Source organism: Sciurus carolinensis, chromosome 1 (assembly GCF_902686445.1).
Source record: "Sciurus carolinensis chromosome 1, mSciCar1.2, whole genome shotgun sequence".
Classification (NCBI taxonomy): Eukaryota; Metazoa; Chordata; class Mammalia; order Rodentia; family Sciuridae; genus Sciurus; species Sciurus carolinensis.
In genome coordinates this window covers 111,257,022-111,276,061 of record NC_062213.1, presented here as the reverse complement: position 1 = coordinate 111,276,061, position 19,040 = coordinate 111,257,022, and the positions used below count along the sequence as shown (strand labels likewise).

The 19,040-nt window shown below is 52.4% G+C and overlaps 1 protein-coding gene across 1 annotated transcript; it reads right to left on the bottom strand.

Moving 5' to 3' along the window:
• Positions 1-4,931: 4,931 nt before the first annotated feature.
• Alx3 (ALX homeobox 3) lies at positions 4,932-15,620 on the bottom strand. The gene is made up of 4 exons (XM_047559890.1): positions 15,324-15,620; positions 9,421-9,737; positions 6,417-6,545; positions 4,932-6,038 (listed from the first exon to the last, which is right to left on the bottom strand). Exons 1-4 carry the CDS (start codon positions 15,598-15,600, stop codon positions 5,730-5,732), a joined length of 1,032 nt encoding a protein of 343 aa, XP_047415846.1. The 5' UTR covers positions 15,601-15,620; the 3' UTR covers positions 4,932-5,729.
• Positions 15,621-19,040: the final 3,420 nt, after the last annotated feature.

The window sequence follows — 19,040 nt, the reverse complement described above, 5'->3', positions numbered from 1 at the left end:
CCAGGTTGTGGAATTATGAGTGGTCATGCATCCTGGGTTTGATATGGTTTCACTAGGAGCCCCCAACTTTCTTAGAATCATCCCCCGAGCCTGGCTTCAACCAAACTGGTTTCAATGCTTGGTCAAAGTAGGGGTTAGCTGCTTAGACCCTTACTAAGGCACATGGTTGAGATTGAGAGGAAACTTATGTGCTCTAGAACCTGGGAAACAGACCATCAGGAACCAGTGGAAAAGAGTACTGGGGGAAGAGCCCAGAGCCTCCCATGGTTGAGGGAGAAGCAAGGAAAACTTTCAGGCAGGTAGTTGTCAGTTGAGACCTCCTGGAACCTATATTTGTTCTCAAATCCCTGATCAAATCTGGCTTTACCTCTCTCCACTTTCAGCCTCTGCCTTAGTGGATATTACCATTTTCATACTGGTGCAGTGACTGTTTCCTTTTCAGAATTGCTAGAAGGTCCTTTATCTTACCTGTAAGCAGTCTGAGTCCTTAAATCTCCAAAGGGGTCTTGACTGATAAAGGAAACATTCTACAGAGAAAGTCCCCTCTGTTGGTACTTAGGTTCAGTGCCTACTGGGCCTGGGTCCTGCTGAGACTCAGGATGGGCCTTGCCTTGCAGCATGTTTAGGACCAGCCCAGCAGAAACCAGCAGTGCACTCGAGGGTCACACAGCCTTTGGGATGAGAAGTCTCTGTGAGTGTTTGGCACTTTTTCCCAAAGGAACTTGCATAGGATAAAGAAGTTTGACACTATTCTTGGGTGTATGATGGATTTTTTGCCAGGATAGGAAGTGTGTATCTTGAGATTTCCGTGTGGTGAAGATAGATTTTTCACATTCTTACTCCAGCATGCATCCAGGTCATTGAAACTGCCTGGACTGAAGCTTTGGTCCCCTTCTCTGTTGACTTCCCATTTCTCTTCTAACCTGCAGAAAAAAACAGGACTGTCAAACCTGAGCAAATGAATCCCTTCATGTGTAGGCCCAGGCATTGGCCCAGTGAGGGCAAGGGGTTTCTCACAGCTGCAGAATTTGTTAGTGGTAGGTTGAACCTGGGTTCTTGTGCAGAAATCTTTTGGAGCCACCCAGTCATTATATCCCAGCAGGGAGATGAGATAGGCAGGGTATACAAAGCCCTTGATAAATGGTTGAGTTAACATAGACTCTTGTTTATTGCTAACCCAACTTGGGGTCCAGTGCTCCTTCATCCACAGAGGGTCAGATTACTTGAGGCTTACATCCCCTTGAGGATGGGACTGTCCCTCATTAATCATAAGAGTACTGCTCACTGGAGGCCAAACAAATGCCAGACACAATATTAGATGCTTGTTGAAGGTACATTTTTCTACTTAGTTTTCAGCAGATACTGAGTATTTACTATGTGCCACCTACTGTTCTAAACACTTTATGCAGAATATCCATTTCTTAAAATAAGCCTGAAAGGGAAATACCATTGCAATCCCTGTTGTGCAGATGAGAGGACCATGGCACAGAAAGGGTAAAGAACTTGCCCAAGGTCTTAAAAGGACTAGAGCCAGGGCTTATACCCAGGTGCCTGCAATATACATGTGTTCCTCTTTCCATTAATCATTGTTCTCCCCTGCACTTTGCACCAGTGTGCCCATTTGTTCTCCTCAGCTAGTACTTAGTAGTTGCTCTAGCATGGTCCCTACACAGAAGATTTGTGACAGATGTCCCTGGCTTTATGACCTAACTAGGTCATCTAGCCATAGACTTGTTCTATCTTCTGGTTTGCACTGAATATGCCCTCAAGGTGACTCCGGGGTTGCTGCTACCTTTTTTTTTTTTTTTTTTTCTTCTTCCTTTCTTTTACCTTCTGAACCTTAACTTCTTTCTCTCAGAGGACTTCTGTGTCAGCTGTTCCTGTCACACCTACTGGGTTTATCTCCCTCAAGGCTGACTTCTTATCTGTCCTCTAATGAACTGACCACTCAGTTTCTGTGACTGCTGTATTCATGTGGCACTTGGTGTGGTCAGCCTCATGCTGCTGCTATAAAATAAGGGATTTGCTCCCTTTGGGAGTGAGACAGCCCGGACTTTCAATCCAGGCTCTTGACATTTACTTGCTGAGAAGCCTTGAACTAATCAAGCTCTAAGTTTCAGTTGGCTCAGCTGTGAAACTTGGTTTCATAATAGTTCTGTGGTGAGAGCTACATAAGACTGGGTAATGGACCCACATACCTGGCTGGTAAGGGACAATGATAATTGGTATCAGTTGTTAGCATGGCTAATGGCCCTTGCACAAGTATCCTATGAATTTGCATCCATTTTCTGTGTTCCCTAGAAGATAAATCCCCTTCCAGGACCAGAACCAAATCTTGAAGATCAGAACTGTGTCTTAGGCTCCTCATATACCCTATCCTAGCTCACTGCTCTGAGTCGAGGCCTCTCAAAAGAGCCAGCCATAGCTGGCATCCCTGCTGTCATAACTCGAAGACCTGCTCTGGGCAAGGCTCTGTGCTAGGTGTCCTGGATGTCCAGGTGAATAGGACACTTATGGGACAGAGATAGACATTTGAAGATCCCTGTGATTCTAGCCAGTGTCCTCCTGGAGGAGAGACTGGGGTCTTCAGGCTTTGAATGGAAAGGGAGGGGCTCTGGGCACAGATGCATTGTGCTTATTGTCCTCCTGGTGGAGATGACTAGGCTTAGCCATCAAAGAGGCTGGGGCAGGGGTAAGGTTCCCTCCCTCTGCTGGGGCAGGAAAATGTCTGCCCAGTTCTGGCCATGCTGGGGCTCTGTTCATGCTGCAGAGGGTCCACACTTTGGGGTTGTAATTCAGGTTGATTTGTAAGGGCTGGAAGGTGGAAGGAGGACTGAATGCCCCTTGAAGCATTTCCTAGTGCCCTGCTGAATCAAGAAGCCTGGACTGATGGACTCCATGGCTAGAACCCTCCAGTCCTGACTTGGCATCCATGCCCCTGCAAGGACTGAGATTAAAGGTCTGAATCTTGTGGGGTGGTTCTCAATGGGGCAAAGAAGAACTTCAGCAAAGGGAGGTTGAGCCTAGCTGCTCTCCTAACTTTGGGATTCCAGGTGGGGCCGCTTCCCCTTCCTTGTCCCAAGAGTGAGTGGAGCCCAAGCCTGGCCTAAGCTAAGATCTCCGGTCACCTCTGAAGTGAGGCTGGGGGCAGGGGCATCTGGAGGACCTGAGGGCTGTATCTAAGGGGTGTGGGGGAGGAGGGAAACAGAGCTAATGGGAAGCAGGTGGAAGGGCTGCCCCTGACCCAGCCAAGGGACAGGCGGCTGGGATGGCCCAGTCAGTGGGAGGACCCGTCAGCTCACAGATAATCCTACGGAACAGGCTCCGGGATACCCATTCATATTCATTATGTGTGAAGTGGGCGGTTGTAAAGTTAGCTTTCTCTTCATTTAGCTGTCACTGGACAGAAAAATATGAGCTGTGGGCAGATGCCCCTGGATGGGAGCCAGTAGCCGGTCTCTGGCCTCCCTGTGCCCTCCCCCAGCAGGCCGCCCTACAACATGGGCCCTCTCTGGCCTCTGCCCGTGGCCTCTGCCTGCCTCTGTACTACTCTTGCTGCCTTCATCTCAGGCTTGACTTTCTTTCCTTCTGTCTTGTCTCTACTTCAGCTTCCTTTTCTTAAGTTTCACAGATTCCTTCTTCCTTCCCTCCATCTTTTTAAGTTGAGGAAGAGGGAATCATGTTTTTCTCAATCATTGTTCTGTCTCTGGCGCAGCACAATGCCTGGCACAGAGTAGAACCTCAACAATTGTTTGTAGAAAAAAACAATTTCTTTGCAGTTCTCCGACTTTTTTTTTTTTTTTTTTTTTTTTTTGGGGTGCTGGGAATTGAACCCAGGGCCTTGTGCTTGTGAGGCAGGCACTCTACCAACTGAGTTATGCCCCCAGCCCCATTCTCTGACTTTTTTTGAAGCAAAAGGTCCAAACCTTTGCTGACCACTCTGTGGGTGAAGAAACTTCGAGTGCAGTGGTGTGAGCCCTAGAGTCAAGAGGAGGAGGCTCAAGCCCCAGTTCCATTACTGACCAGAGTGTGAAGGTGTAGGAGGTTCATGGAGGTAGCTGGAGGAGCTTCTCCCTCCTGCCCTGATGCTACCCTTTCTGATCGTCCCCTCCACCTGCTGGTGGCTAGACAGAGAGGAAAGAAGTCACCAGGAGCTAGGGAAAGAAAGGGAGAAGAGGGAAAACATTGGCTCTGGCTCCTCTGGGGATGCGTGGCCTCATCATAGTTACTCTCTTGGCCAGGAAATCTGATCTGATGGGGAGACTTGCTCCCTGTTTGGGAATAGGCACAGCACTCATGAGCCTGTGTGCTTGGGTTTCTCTGTGCCTGAAAGATGAGGCGTGGGGTGGGGGTGGTTGGGTTGTGTCTGAGGTGGAATTCTTCTGAGCAATGTGGTTGTGTTTACTGGGAGGGTAGGAGGGCCAGGCTTGCTTTTTTCCTGCCTTTCAGGCTTCAGAGATAAGGCAGAAAGTGGGGTTGAAGGATAGAATGGGTAATACTCTGAAACCACAAGAAAGAGTTCTGGCTTTTGTCTCTGCCCCAGAGCTCAGACGTGTTTCTGGGGCATCTGGGAGAGGCAGCTGCCCCACCCCCAGCACTCCGGGGTCCCAGACCCCAGAGCTCAGAGCCCTCAATGGGCACCCTGTTCTTTCATTGTCCCCTCCATTGTCAGTTCAGCCACACACTTATCTCGACTTTTTGCTTCCTTTCCCACCCCCAGATTTCCCTGCCTCCCAGCACCCACCAAAGCCACCAGAGACCATGTGCAGGTGACAGGGCCTGGCATGCCATTCATCATTCTTGAGGGCTCTGCAGCAGGCCCACTTTCCCCTGGGCTCCAGGATTCTAGACACAGATCAGCCCAAGAGCAACCGAGTGCCAAGTCCTAGATATACACTGTCCCATAATACAAAAAACACCACCACTTTTATCACAATGCTAGGCAGCACTTGTTTTGTTTACAAAAGTATCTTTACAAAAATGGGGGTTGAGATCCCAGGGGCTCAGAGGCTATAGAAATCTGTTTTATTCTGACCAACATCTAACATGGTTTCCATGGCTTAACCCTGGTCTGGTCCCATGGAAGGAAATCCAAATATTTGGTGGTTTCTGGAGGAATTTCTGCCCTTTGGAGAAGACTGCATAGCATGTTGGGAGATCAGGCACAGGCAGGAGTGGGGATGGAGCAGGGAAGATCAGCTCCGTTCATGTTGTCTTCCAAGCTAGACACTGGGGGCACAACCCTGGTGGAAGAGATGAGGCCAACCCTAGACTCTGGTTTCCCCTTTGTCACAAACCACAGACTCTTTGGTTTCCCCTGTGTCACGAGCTCCTCCCAATTCAATCTGTATGCTCCCCTTTTCCTGGGCTCCCTGAATGAAGAGTCAGTTAGGCCTTTTCGGCTGGAAAGGCAACATCTGGACTTGGACAGACTGGAGTAGGCCGAGCAATGTCCCTTCCTCCAGCCCAATTTGAGTGAGGGGACCATTTGTAGCAGGAAGAGTCCTGCCACAAGTCTTCTTGGAAGCCCCTTTCTCCTAGATAGTCCCATCTTACTCTAAAAGGAAAGACCCTGTAGCATGTTCCCTGCCAGGACTAAGGGTCCCTGCTGCTCTCCAGGGCCCCTAGAGGCAGATGTGTGTGCTCGCTGGTGTCCAGGCAGGGTGGGCCCAGAGCAGCTGAGAACACAAATGGGGGTGGGCAGCTCAGTTACATGTCAATGCCACCCATCACGTGGTCCAGTTCAGCAGGCTGGGCGGCTCCTTGGGCTTCACCCTGAGCGAGACGAGACTTGGAGACTTGTAGTCGCCATCCGGAGAGGGCTCAAAGCTGTGGCCCCCCAGGGCAGGGGGAAAGCTGTGGATGGAGTAGATGCCAGGGTGGGCTGCAGGGGAGGCTGGCACCCCCATGAAGCCAGCCACATTCCCATGGGAGTGGGAGTATGGGGACATGCATGGGGAGGGGATGCCCTCCGGAGACACGAGGCAAGGGCCCCCTGGGCTCCCGGGCCCTGGACTGGGCCACAGGGAGCTCTGCAGCTGAAAAGAGAGGGAAAAGGAAGGCCATGAGCCAGCAGCCCTGGGGAGCTGCCTGCCTTCCCTAGTTATTCTCCCTTTGTCCTAGGACCCCAGAATCTTCCCAAGAATCATCCATTTGGCCTAGAGCTGCCCCCGCTAACCACCACACCCACTGTCATCCGGAGGCCCACCACTTCTCAAAACAAAATTTCTTTCTGTGAATCCTGTGCTCTTCAGGTGTTACTCAAGGAGCATGCATGAGTCTGATTTGCAGAGGAAGTTAAGGGGTTTGCCCAGATCACATGGCCCTGATGCTGTTCCAGGTCTCTGTGGGTCAGAGCTCATGTCCTCTCTGGTGACCCCACCAGGCCCTGACTTGGGGTGGGGCTGAGGTCTCACCTGGGGGTGACTGTCAGTGCGGGGCAGCACAGAGATGTCATAGGCAGCCGTGAAGGGGTTTCGCCCCTCCTGCATCTTCCCATAACGCTCACGCTTCCGCCACTTGGCTCTGCGATTCTGGAACCAGACCTAGGGGCAGGTTGGAAGGGTTGAGGGGGAGCTAGAGCAACCCTCAGGAGTAGAGCCTGCTGGGGAGAGAGCTGATAGTTGTGTTCTGTAGAGGAAGAGCTGTGGAGGCTTGTAAATCCACATTGTCTTCAGGGCCAGGGGAGCCTGGGAAGGGCCTGGGAGAGACCCAAGCCAGGGGGGTTTACTAGCCCTGTAGGTCCTCAGCTAACATTCATGCTAAGTTGCTCTCTAGTTCTGCAGCATGGCTGTGTCTGCTCAGGGCCCAAGGGGAGTTTGTGAACCTCAGAGTCCCAGGGCACTGGTGACCCAGTGCATGGGTATTGGAGTTCAAATCTCCCTGCCTGTTCTCCTTTTCCAGTCTACCTACCTGGCAGAATCCAAGGAATCATAAAGATGTTCCTGCTCAGGTCATGGTCCTGTTTAAACTCTCAGTAGCTTGCTAGAGACTGTGGCTCAGAGCCCAGCTCCTTACCGAGGCCCCTTGAAACTGGCCCCGCCCTCTCCACAGACTCTGGTTCTCCCAGGCAAGAGCACTGAATTCTCAGTTGCTTGCCAAACCCTGGCCATAGCCTTCCTTCAAGACACTCAGCGATCTTGCTCCTTGCTGCTTTGGCTTAGGTTTTGCCTACCTGGGCTACCTGCCTCCCCAGCATATGTCCAAGCTAGGCACCTCCACCTGCCCTTTCTCATCATGCTCACCACATTCTCTGACCATAAGCTAGGGAATCTCTCTCCCACTCATTTGTGAACTCTTGGTAGGGGTGGCATATCTGTGTTGTGCACATCTGTGATTATGATGAATTTGTTGTTGAGTCCCTGTATACATAATATATGTGTAATGTCATATGTGTTTTTTTACTTCTGTAATTTAACAAGTATATGTGTCTGAGCTTGGGTAATATCAAAACAAAATGAAACAAGTAACTGCTGCTTTCCAAAGATCTAGTTGTGGGTTGCAACAGAAGGGGTGTGTGTGTGTGTGTGTGTGTGTGTGTGTGTGTATACGTGCATGCTCATGTGCATGTGTGCGTTTAAATAATCCAACTGTCCAGGCTAGGATGAGAAATGTCCCAGTCCTCATAGTCCCCACATGCCCCCGCTCCCCATGGTCATTCTTCCTTATGCAGGCAGGCAGGGCCCTGACACTTAAGAGGCTGTGCACAGCCCTAACCCCCTTACTCCCAGGTTGCAGAGAGTCCCAGAGCAGGCCTGGCCCAGGTCAGGGAAGGCCAGTCACCTGCCCAGTCAGCTGGATTTCCTTTGTGTACTCTCCCTTCCCTGCAAGCCAATGAAGGAGCCTGGAGCCAGCCAATCTGATAACTTTACTGGGAATTACATCCGTTTCACCACCCATTTCCCCCTAAAATTCCCACTGTGGACCTCCACTTGGGCTCTGGACCTGCCCTGTGCATTGTCTACTATCTGGTCTTATTATTCCTCCCCATGGGGTGGGATTTATGGGAGGATGTCATGCTTCTTTCAGAGAGAACATCCCTACTGGAGAGCTTTGATCATTGGGGAAGTTTTTGAACTGGGTCTGGGAGCCTCGTGGCTACCCCTGCACCCTTCCAGGGTTGAAAGGCCTAGAAGAGGAGTGAGCTTGTGTCATCCCCCCAAGCACCTCTGTAGGGAAAAGCTATTCAGAGCCTACCCCAAGGCCTGCTTAGATGCTTCAGAGAAGAGATCCCTGTTCTGGATTCCCATAGCTTGTGAAAGCTTGTTTTGAATGCAGGACACTTTCTTTGATGACCCCTGGCCCTGGAGAGCCTGGGGAAACAGTCCTGAAAGTCTGTGTTAGGTGCCACCTGGGAGGAACGAGGAAGCAAAAGGACCCAGCAGAGAAGGAGAAATAGCCCAAGCCCCTCTTTTCCTATGTTGGTTCCAGCTGTGAGGTCTTCTCTGCTTAATGGCAGTTGGCCTCTATAGATTGGTCTGCCATACCCCATATGCTGTTCCCCAAACCAGCACCTTCAAAGAATCTCTGGAAGGGCCCCATGCAGGACATGATAAGCATGAGCTTTGCCCCTGCTAAGTGCTTCCTGGTGGGGGAGGCAGACTCTTCTACTGGAGCAGCCGCCACCTCACCTTTCCCTAGAACCCCACCCCACCCCTCCCAGAGTCTTCTGCTTGACATGAGGGAGCCTGCTGTGAGTAAGCAGGTTCAAACGTCTTCCTTTTGGGTCAGACTTGTATTGTACCTTCTCTTGTCTCTTTCTCAGTATCTACCCACCCTGCCCACAGGCTAGGCTCCCTGCTTTGGGAAGCTGACTACAGCCCCAACCCAGAAGCCCTGAACCTCGAGTCCATGGGGCAGTGTTTGCTGGGGTGTGGAAGGGTTCCCAGCTAGGATCTCCTAGGTAGGGTCTGGGAGCTAGCAGGGGCTGAAGGTGACTGGTTCACAATGACCCTGACACCCCTAGCAGAGACATTCCTGTTCTGGGCAGCTACCTTGGGAGCAGCCCTGACGTGTGTTTGGAACTGCACTGCTTCTACAATGCTGCTCCACCTGGGATCCTAAGGTTAAATTGTTGCTAACATTCCCTTTTCCAGGGAGACTGAGACTGAGATCCAACCACATGCCCCCAAATCACCTGAGCATCTAGTAAGTGACAGAGTTAGGATTCCCATACAGCTCTTTTGGCTCCAAGAGGCCATTATCCCCTCACCCACATATAAACCTTGACTTGGCCTGGAAGAACCTGTGATCACAGGGAAGTTGGGCATGGAGGGTGAGCCCCAGAAGGCCAGGCTAGGCTGGCCTGGGTGGGGCAGTTCTGTGAGGTGCTATTGCTGCCTCTTCCAGCCCTTCCACTGTCTGGCCCATGGTCCAAGTGGCTGAGGCAGCCAGGGAGCCCAACGTCCATGGTGCCCTCACCTGAACCCGAGCCTCGGTCAGGTCTGTGCGCAGAGCCAGCTGCTCCCGGGCGTACACATCAGGGTAGTGGGTTTTCTGGAAGACCTTCTCCAGTTCCTCCAGCTGGAATGTGCTGAAGGTTGTGCGGTTACGGCGCTTCTTGCTCTTGTTCTTGGCTAACTCCATGGAGTCAGGGAGTCCCGGGGAAAGAGGGACACGTAGACTGGCTAGGCAGGGGCCCGGGGAGCCTTGTAAGTTAGCGGACCCGTCTCTGGGGCCCCCTCGGCAGTCCAAGGGCAGCTGGGGGAAGCTGGCGGCTTTGGAAGCTGTCTCCTCAGCTGCAATGGAAACACAGAAAGGAGGATGGAAACAGAACCGGGGGTTTTGTGGGTGGAATGGAGGGAGGGGAAGAACATTGACGCTCCAGTCTCCGCCTCCCCCTGCCTTTCCCTTCCCTGCCCTTCCTCCCGGCAGCCACCCTCCATGGGAGCCTGGCATTCAGAGGCCTGCCTGCTGAGCCTCCAGCTGGGGAGGGGGCCCTGGGGAACCATGTGCTCTGTGGTCTGGGCGGATCTGCTGGGGCCAGAGGGGGGTTCATTTCGGGGAAGTGCTCTGTGGTGGTGCATCCCACAGGGTGTGGAGGTGCCAGGATTGGCGCCATTGCCACCCTGGCAGGGCCAAGAATGGGGGTGGGGGTGAGGACAGGGTGGTTGACATCTCCCACCCCTGCCAGGAAGGTTTCCCTTGTTCCTCACTCTGCAGGCCTTGGTTCCCATGCCTTTTTGCTCACAGAACCAGGTAGGCAGGCAGTGCATGGAGATGCTCAGACCATCTTTGGCTGGGCTGGCTGGGTCTCATTCTCTGAACCCTAAGTCCCAAGTCAATATAAAATCCCCCAACTCTGCTATGTCAAGGACAAGATGGGACAAGTTGGGATAGTTCCATGTGAACAGGGAAATTGCCTGTTTCTCCTAAAGTTGTGATGTCTGGATAAGGACTTAAGCTCCAACAATGGAGAGATGGAGGCCAGATAGGCTATCTTGGAGAAGGAGAGGTGGGGGACCAGTATTGCAGTGGGGCACAGGCCCCTTTTTCCATCTTTCTCGTCATGCTTACTCCTCCCTCCTCAGGAGTTTCTGACCTACGATTAACAAACAGGGAGGGCTCAATTGCAGACTGGGCACAGTTCCCAGCAGCCCCACTCTGACGTGCTAACCCTCACTCAGGAAGCTTGGCCGAGCCCCACCATGACCGACCGACAAGGCATGGTGAAAAATGGGTCACCCTGATCGCTCCCTCCCTCTCCCTCTGGCAAGGACCCCCAGCAGTGTCCCCATGAAATCCCTCCTCAAGAGTCCACTGGGATTGCAGCCACGACGCCACAAAGACGCTCCACTAACTCACGCCGCCCTTTCCCTGGCCCAGGCCCATCTCCAGTGGGGGCCTGGCCCTCAGGAGGCCCAGTTAACTGGCACCAAAATACAAGTTTCCTCCTGGGGACTTGGTGATAGGGGTCATAGCTGCAGTTGTGGGGGGATATAACCAGAGAGATGGGCTTCTCAGGATCTGGGTCAAAGGAGTCCCCTATCTGCATGTTGGTGGACAAGTTCCTCTGCTGGAAGGTCATCTGTGAACTCTCAGGACCACCCAGGCTCTGAAATAAGCTCTCCCCATGTGTGTCCTGGAGGCCTGGGACAGTCAGACAGGGCTTGGCCTTTGTTATGCCCAGACTGCAGCAACAGTTCAGACACCAGTTCTCCTTCACAGCTCAGGTGAAGGAACCCAGGGGAAGAAATGTTCTGCTCTTTGAAAACATATTTTGGCTCTAGGGATAGTTCCATTTGGTAGAAGTTTAGGAAGAAGAACTCACAGAACTTGAATCTAATAACTGAAAATGGTCAGGGAAAGCAGGGAGACTAGAAAGGGGACACCCCTCACACAGTGGGTCCTCAAAATGACCCAAAAGGGAAGAGTCTTGATGTCTTGGGTTCTCAGAGAGGCTATGCTTGACTCCAGGCAGGAAAGGGGTGAGAGTAGCTCAGAGCAGGAGTTCTGAGAGGACTGACAACACTGGGGAGATCTCCACAAAGCTCTGGGGACTGCTCATCTGCCTCTGGCACCCTCGGTTGTCTACCCAATAGGACATGCCCAGAGGAAATGATCAGATCTGGGGTCCTGGGACTTACTTTCCTGATCTTCAGCCACCCAGCTGTTAGGGTCAAGGGATAAAAGTGTAGGAGAATTTTTTTTTTTTTTTTTTTTAAGAACAGCTACTCCAAGAAAGAGCCCAAGCCAACTGGCCTCTAGGACACCTCCCATTCCTGCCCAGTCTACAGTCCTCTCAAAGGACCAAAGAACTACTCTCCTTTCATTGCCATTGCCCTGAAACCATTGATCTGCCAAGTGGATTCCAGGGAGAGCATAGCATTCCCCTTCTTTGGGAGACAGGGTAGTTTATCAGACAACACTGAGCAGCCTCCTGAGAAGCAAGGTCCAGGAGAGAACAGATAAAAATAGGATAAATGACCAGGCACATGCCTGTAATTCCAGCTACTGGGGAGGCTGAGGCAGGAGGATTGCAAATCTGAGGCCAGTCTGGATGACTGAGTGAGACCCTGTCTCTAAATAAATAACGCTGGGGATGTAGTTCAGTGTTAGAGCACCCCTGGGTTCAATCCCCAGTATAAAAAAAGAAGAAAAGAAAGAAAAGAAAAAGAAACAGTATGTGTATGTGTGTGTGTGTGTGTGTGTGTGTGTGAGAGAGAGAGAGAGAGAGAGAGAGAGAGAGAGAGAGAGAGAGAAATAGAAGGTGGCAGTCATGGAAAGGCTACCCAGGAATGGAAGCCAGCAATTTGAATCTAAGCTTGTCAGGAAAGGCTGCTCTGTTAAGGGGACACATCTGAGGTGTGTGTAGGAGACACTGCACCTGGTCCAGACACTGGATGACTGAGGGAGAGTACTAGTGTTGGACACTTTGAGCCCAAGGCTCAGTATCCACAGTATCCTTTGCCTGCACAACCTCAGAACCACACATGCAGTTTGTCCAGAGTGAAGGCTAGGAGCCAGGGTGAACAGGGTGAACATGATAACCAAAGTTCTCTGTCACTGACCCTGGACCCGGACCTCACACCTGCCTCACACCAGAGCCCACTAGATGCTCCCTCCAGGCCTTCAATGCAGCACAGAAGCAGCACCTCTTGAGGATGTCTACTGATCGCCCTACTGTCCAGACAGATGGTGTCCCGTTGTGGCGGCAGGAACAACCACAGGCTTTCACCTCTTGCTGAATTTTTGCTCTGCGCCGCGCTGTTTCCTGTCGCCGCTCTGGGGTCCCTAGGCAATTCGCAGAGTTTTCTGAGACCTAGGTTCCCGTAGCTCTGGCGGAAACTGGCGTGGACATAAACGCAGGCCCCCGATGGGGCTTTGGTATTCTCCCTAGAGATTCTCAGCCTTGGCTTAGAAGTCTCAGTCTGGGACCAAGAACTGGGGACTTTCCTTCACGTCCAAGGTCGGCTGGGTCTTCGGCCTCAGGGTCTCAGCCGCGGCGGGCAAAAGTCCAGCAGGAGTCATTATCAGAGGACACGTTCCGAGGTCAGAAAACCACGCTTGGGGACAGATTGGCGAACAGCAAGAAGGAACCGCCGGTCACTTTCCCAGCCCTCAGAGCATCCAGGAGCGGAAGGCGCAAGGGTGGTACCCCTAGGAAGTAGCCAGGGTTCAGAGAAGAACTGGGCGCTCTGCAAGGGACAACCTGAGACCTCCAGGGCGAGGGTGCAAGGCGAGAGCCCAGCGCAGTGAGCCAGGCTTCCAAGCGCGCAACTGCGTGGCCTCGGCAAAGATCACATCGCAGATGGGGCGCAGCTGCTGCGCTCACTGGTCTGAACTGGAAACGCTCCGAGTCCAGTATTTTAAAAGCAGGGAAATAAGGCAGGATCCCCCTTCGCCCAACACTTACCACCAAACAGATTGTGTGGCTTGAGCCCTTGGGACTGTCCCTCCCCAGCAACCGCGCAAGGTTCTCTCTGCTGCCTTGCCGCCCGCAGAGCCTGGGCCAAGACGCCTGGGGAGGCAAGCAGCGGTCAGGGTTCTGCCCTTTCTCACAGCCGCGCCTTCTTTTCGTTTGGCCTATCCTCCGCTCAACTTGAATTGTTAATTTTCTTATCTCACTTGTTCCCATTTTGTTCGACTCTACGCTTTCTGGATGCCCCGTTTTCTTTCGTTTTATCTGTCCTCTCCCTCTCCGTCCTTTCCCTCTTTCTCATTTACCCGCTTCGTCCGATCTTTCGCTTGCTGCTTTTTTCGTTCGTTCGTTCATTTATTCCTTTCGGTTCTTCTGCTCAGTTCGCCGTCTGCCGTTTATCTCTCTTCCTAGCCCTCTTGCGTTGTTTTGTTCAGTTCTCCCCTCATCCCCCTTTTTTTAGTTGTTTACACTATGGGGCTTTCTTTCTCCGCAATTCGTTGTCAACGGCATCCTTACCGTCGGATCCCAGGCTGCTGGGTTCCTGCCAGCAGTTTATTCCGCCCTAGCTTTCCCGGCAGGGAGCTCAGCGCCGGGGCTGTCCAACCACCCGTGCGTTCTCCGCAGGATGCAGCGCAAATAGCGCGACGCGGGCGGGAGGGTGGTTCCTGCTGCATGCGGGCGCGCGGAGCCAGACCGGGTACCTGTCCCTGGCGGTGCTCTCGACACCGCGCGCCCGCCGCCGTCTGGCAGGGATCAGAGGAGCCAGACCAACTGCTTCTCATTAAGTCCCAACTGTGGTTTTTATCAGTAGAGCCTCTTTCAAAGTGCACAGACACGAAGCTACGCGGACTCGCTCATTTCCTCCACTGACCCCCACACACCTCCCCGCCCTCCCCTACACACTCCTACCGCCCAGGCTGGACGAAGGTCCGAGTTGCCCAGCCACTTGGTAGAGGCCCTGGAAGCGCCAGCACGGCACGGGCGGTTGCGGGATGGGCGGATCCCGGAGGATCCAGCTCTGGGCCTCAGCTGCGGGATGTGGCAGCATAGATGGGGTAGGCGTGGGCGCCGAGAGTCCTGCAGGTCAGCGGGTGTGGTGGGCGGCGGGGCGGCAGACCAATTTAGACGTGTTCCTGGATGGCGGCACGGCCCAATCGGCCTTTCCTTAGCACATAGTACTCTGGCCCAGAAGCCCGAAGAGCCCAGGGTTTAGGCCCGCCCAGGGCTGTTCCCGACAGCCCAACGGTGAGGATCCTGGGCCGGAACGCCAAGACGGGAAGAGCGGCCATCACCGTGCAAAACGATGGGGAGGCCAGGTTAGTCTGAGAAATAAGAACATAGTTACTCTGTCTTGAGAATGGTCCCCGCATTGTGACACCAGCAATAGTCACTTTGCCAAGCGCAGAATTCATAAGCAGCGCCCTTCCCACTGAGGCTGGGCCGGGGAAGAAAAGGCCAGCAAGGCCAGGCCACAGCCCTCGGCTGAGACCCGCTTGGCCACTCCAGGTCAAGGCCCAGGCTCTTCGTCCTCAAAAGGAGTCAGATACAAAAGCCTTCTCTCCCAGCGTCCAGCGTCGGGGCTCAGTGTTGTTCCCGGACCCCCGGCCCAGTCCTAGCTTCTGGGTTGGCGGCAGTTCCAGCCCAACTTCGGACAAATATAATTTCTCCTTCCTGCCTTCGGGCCCCACAGAGCCCCCGGGCCGAAGCCGCTCCACTCTCCTTGACCTTCTGCCTCCCATTCCCGCCGCCGGGGCCACCAGGGACTTTGCCTCCCACACTGCACTGGCCTTTGCCTAGCCCGGGCCAGGGGCAATCAGGCTTCTGAGGGAGCTGTGGCCAAAGGCGAAAGGGGCAAAAAGTTGAGAAATAAGCGAGCGGGAGGGAGAAGCAGGGAGGCCCGGGTGGGCCAGTGTAGGGAAGGAGAGAGGGTCGGGCTGCGCGCTACCACCGCGCCGCGCATTACCTTCTGCTGGGCCCTCGTAGAAGTGGCCGCCGTTGGGCGCCGGCCCGGGCCCGAGGTCCTGCAGGTACTTGGCGGGCGGCTTGGCTGGCTCTGGGAGGTAGGGCTCCAGGGGCCCGCAGGCCGGAAAACGGGTCAGCCGCGGGCCGCAGGGCGGCGCGGGCTGCAGGTGAGGCGCAGTGGCTGGAGTCCCCTGGGGACCTGGAGAATCGTCCCCCGTGGTCCCGTAGGGGCCCGGTGCGGGCCCCACGCCGAAGGGCGTGCAGCGCTCAGGGTCCATGCCGGCTCGGGGCTCACAGGCCGCCGGGGCTCGCGCTACCCGCGCGGCCTGTGAGCGCCCGCCAAGGGGGAGGGACCTGGGCTCGGGGGCGCGGAGCCCCCGGGAGCGGCGCGCGCCGCGGGGGGCGGGGGGGTACAGAGGAGGGGGCCGCTCCTCTGACTTAATGCTGGAACTATCCACGTCACGTGCGGCACCGCGCGGTTTAACCCCTCGGAGCCCGGGAACCCCCCGATTCACCCCGAGTCCGTGTCCCAAGTAGTTGATTAGTAGAGAAGGAAGGCTGCTTTCTTTCGAGGTCAGAATCCTTTTTGTCTACCCATCCGGGTGAGTCCCTCATTCAGAGCTGCACCCTTGGTCCTGATATTCACCCCAGCCGGGCTCTTGGTCCAGGAGGGATGAGGCAGTCTAGGGGCAGACCCCTGCTCCCAACAAACCCCTTTAGGCCTAGTCTCCTGACATCACCCTGGGTGGAGAGCCTGGTGCAGGGGTTGGGCTGCCCCTTTTCCTAGCTCTTTTTCACTGAGAGCTGGAAAGAAAGGTCGCTCCCAGCACAGCATATTTCCCTTAGAGCCCTCTTAGAGACAGGAGTCATTTGGGGGCATTGTGTGGAAACAGCTGTAAGTTGCAAGTGGGGCCTATGCAGCCTTGGACCAGTCTCTGTCCTCATCTGACTATAGAAATGGACAGAATCAGCCTCAGAGTCTTTTTATATATTCTGGTGAGTTTCAGAACAGAGGGTCAGAGAAGACAGTGAGATTCCCAGGTGCAGCTCAGGACTGAACAGGGTCTGGCAGAAGCAGCCTTTGGAGCAGGTGTAGGACCAAAAGAACTATTGTTCCCCTCAGCAACAGGCAGAGTGAGTGACTTTCAGAGTGTCTGGCGACTAACTGGAGAAGGGCTATCTGCAGCTCAGACCCCAGGACTCTGATGCTCCAGATCTGTTATCATGGAGGGGTCAGGGTAGAAACCCATCTGCTAAGAGTTGGGTATTCCCAGTCAAAAGAAAGCATTGGATTAGGGCAGTAACTTGACATTTTTTCTTCTCCAGCTGTTCCTCCCACCAATCAGGGTGCACTTTGCCACTGAGCTACTCCTTATTTTTTTGAGACAAGTTCTTACTAAGTTGCCCAGGCTGGCCTCAAACTTGTGATCCTCCTGCCCCAGCCTCCTGAGTCACTGGGTTTGTGGTATATGCTACTGTGCCCCAACATGGTTTAGCATTTCTGAAAAGAGAAATGACTTCTACCCTACCTAAAATTTGGGAAGAAATACCAAAAGGCCCTAGGGCCTGTATCACTGCCCACGGATTGAGGAACCCTTGGTCTAGGTTAAACCATTTATATTTTCAGTGCCCCAGAGACTAGCAAGAGAGGAGTGGGGAGTTAAACATCATTTGTATTTCATTTGAATTCTCAATTTTTAAAGGAATCCAAAAGGCCTGGTGTGAACACCTCCCTCTTCCGTTGTAGGCTTAGAGGGGGTTTCTTGGCTGTCCTCAGCCAGAGTTGGGCTGTAAATCAAGGCCAAACAGGAACCAGAAGCCTTGCATCTCACAAGGAGTCATTAAGCCATTATTAAACATACCGTAACTTCTCTGAAGCCTTATTGGTTTAAACACCACATTGGAGGCATTATGGCCATTAGGGCCCCTAATCATAGCCTGCAGACTGGGCAGAGAGATGGGAGCACCTGGGACTGGTATTTCCAGCCTAGAGGGAGGCTGAACTCAAAGTTAGTTTTTCCTCTAGCCTTACCAGGGGGATCCATTCTCTAGCGTCCAGTGGACCCCAGCTTTGACAACCAACTTTCATTCATCATAAATAAGGTTTTTCAACAATTGTTAATTGGATGCTACTGACTTTCCTAGGAGAACGTGTAAATTCAGGACACCTATTCAACAAAGTTATCAAGCAGCTTACTTAGGAGGATACAAGTATGAGACAGGAAATATGTCACCAACAAGTTAAATAAGGCAGCCTGGATTGAATGGCATCTTTTGCCTCAAGTAATACTCTTTTTGAATCTTGGTTTCTTCATCATAAAAATGGGCCATACGTGTGGACTTGGGTATTTGAGAAGCACTCACATTTTGATGTCCTGTGTTGAGATGATGACAATGATGATTTAAATGGGAGCCCAGATTTCTGGATTCCAACACTGATTTGGTGGAAAGTCCTGACTCCAGAATGAATGGTCCTGCGGCTAGAGCTGAGTAGAGAGACACAGAGCTCTGTTGCCCCAGGAACACCCCTTTCCAAGCCTAGAAGTTCTTCCTGGCATGCTCTCACTCTTGAAACAGAAGTAATTTCCACTTGGAGGTGTAGACCAATATAAATAAGGAGACAGCATGGCCCACATTACATTCAAGTCTAGTGAGTCTGTGGAGCTGCCCCTCCTGGGAGATTTCTCCCAGGATCATGCAAGAGGAACTCTCCAGCCCCCCTTTTCAACATGGGTACAAACTTGTATCTTCATCTGTCTCTGGTTTGGGAGGAGTTTGATGGAACAGGTGCATAGAAAACACAAAAGCAGAACTTCCAAGTTATTAAATCTTCCTCCTCAGGCAGGTTGGGAAATCATGGGGGTAACACAGAGGTCCTTATTTTATAGATAAATATACTTACATAGTACTTATACTGTGCCAGGCATTCTCTCATGTATTCTGCATACAGTTGACTTATATAATCTTCACAACAACCCCACGAAGTAGGCACAAATATTATCCTTGTTTTACAGAGAAAGAACCTGAGCCACAGAAGGGAGCTATTTGTTCAGGGTGGACAAAGCCAGTTTTTACACTCAACTCCATGGTCCTCCCACCCCACATGATTCTCTCAAGTCCTCCTCCTGCCAACATAACAAAGTTGGAATCATGCACTGCACACCCTTGTTTTCCCAATGGGAAGGCTGGATTTCTTGAAAGGGAGGTTGAGGCCAGAATAGGCTGGGGACAGAGTTGGTTTCAGATGAGTTGCCCTGAGTGGTTTGGTAACCAACTCAGATGTGGAACAGAATTTTAAGAAAAATTTTGAGTTCACCATTCATGTTATTTAATAACCAGTTGAATTGTAGCATTTTGTCACTGATATGTTATCCACAGGGTAAGAGATGAACTGATAGATGATTCAGATAATTCTAGGTTCTGTAATATGAAAAACTTAAAATTTTTTCCATCTGCTGATAAACACTACTTTTTAGATGGAAACAATACTTACTGTTGTGTAATTCCTTCACTTAATAGGTGGATCTGCTGATGACAGGCATTTGGTACCAGAATATAGCAGAGAGCAAGACAGATGTGATCCCTGCCTACATGGTGCTTTTAGTTTCTGAGATGGAAATGTCTCATCTACATTGAAGCAAATTGTCGCTTGGAGGTGCAATAAGATGGAATCTGTCTTGAGAGCAGAGTTCCTGGCTTCTGGCTCAAGTATAAGGTC

Bases quoted from the DNA above. Each gene is read 5' to 3' on its own strand.
- Alx3 (XM_047559890.1), bottom strand. From the start codon at position 15,600: ATGGACCCTGAGCGCTGCACGCCCTTCGGCGTGGGGCCCGCACCGGGC. The intron at 9,738-15,323 runs GTAATGCGCGGC...TTTCCATTGCAG, and splicing joins CTACGAGGGCCCAGCAGAAG to CTGAGGAGACAGCTTCCAAA. The intron at 6,546-9,420 runs GTGAGGGCACCA...ACCTGCCCCTAG, and splicing joins TGACCGAGGCTCGGGTTCAG to GTCTGGTTCCAGAATCGCAG.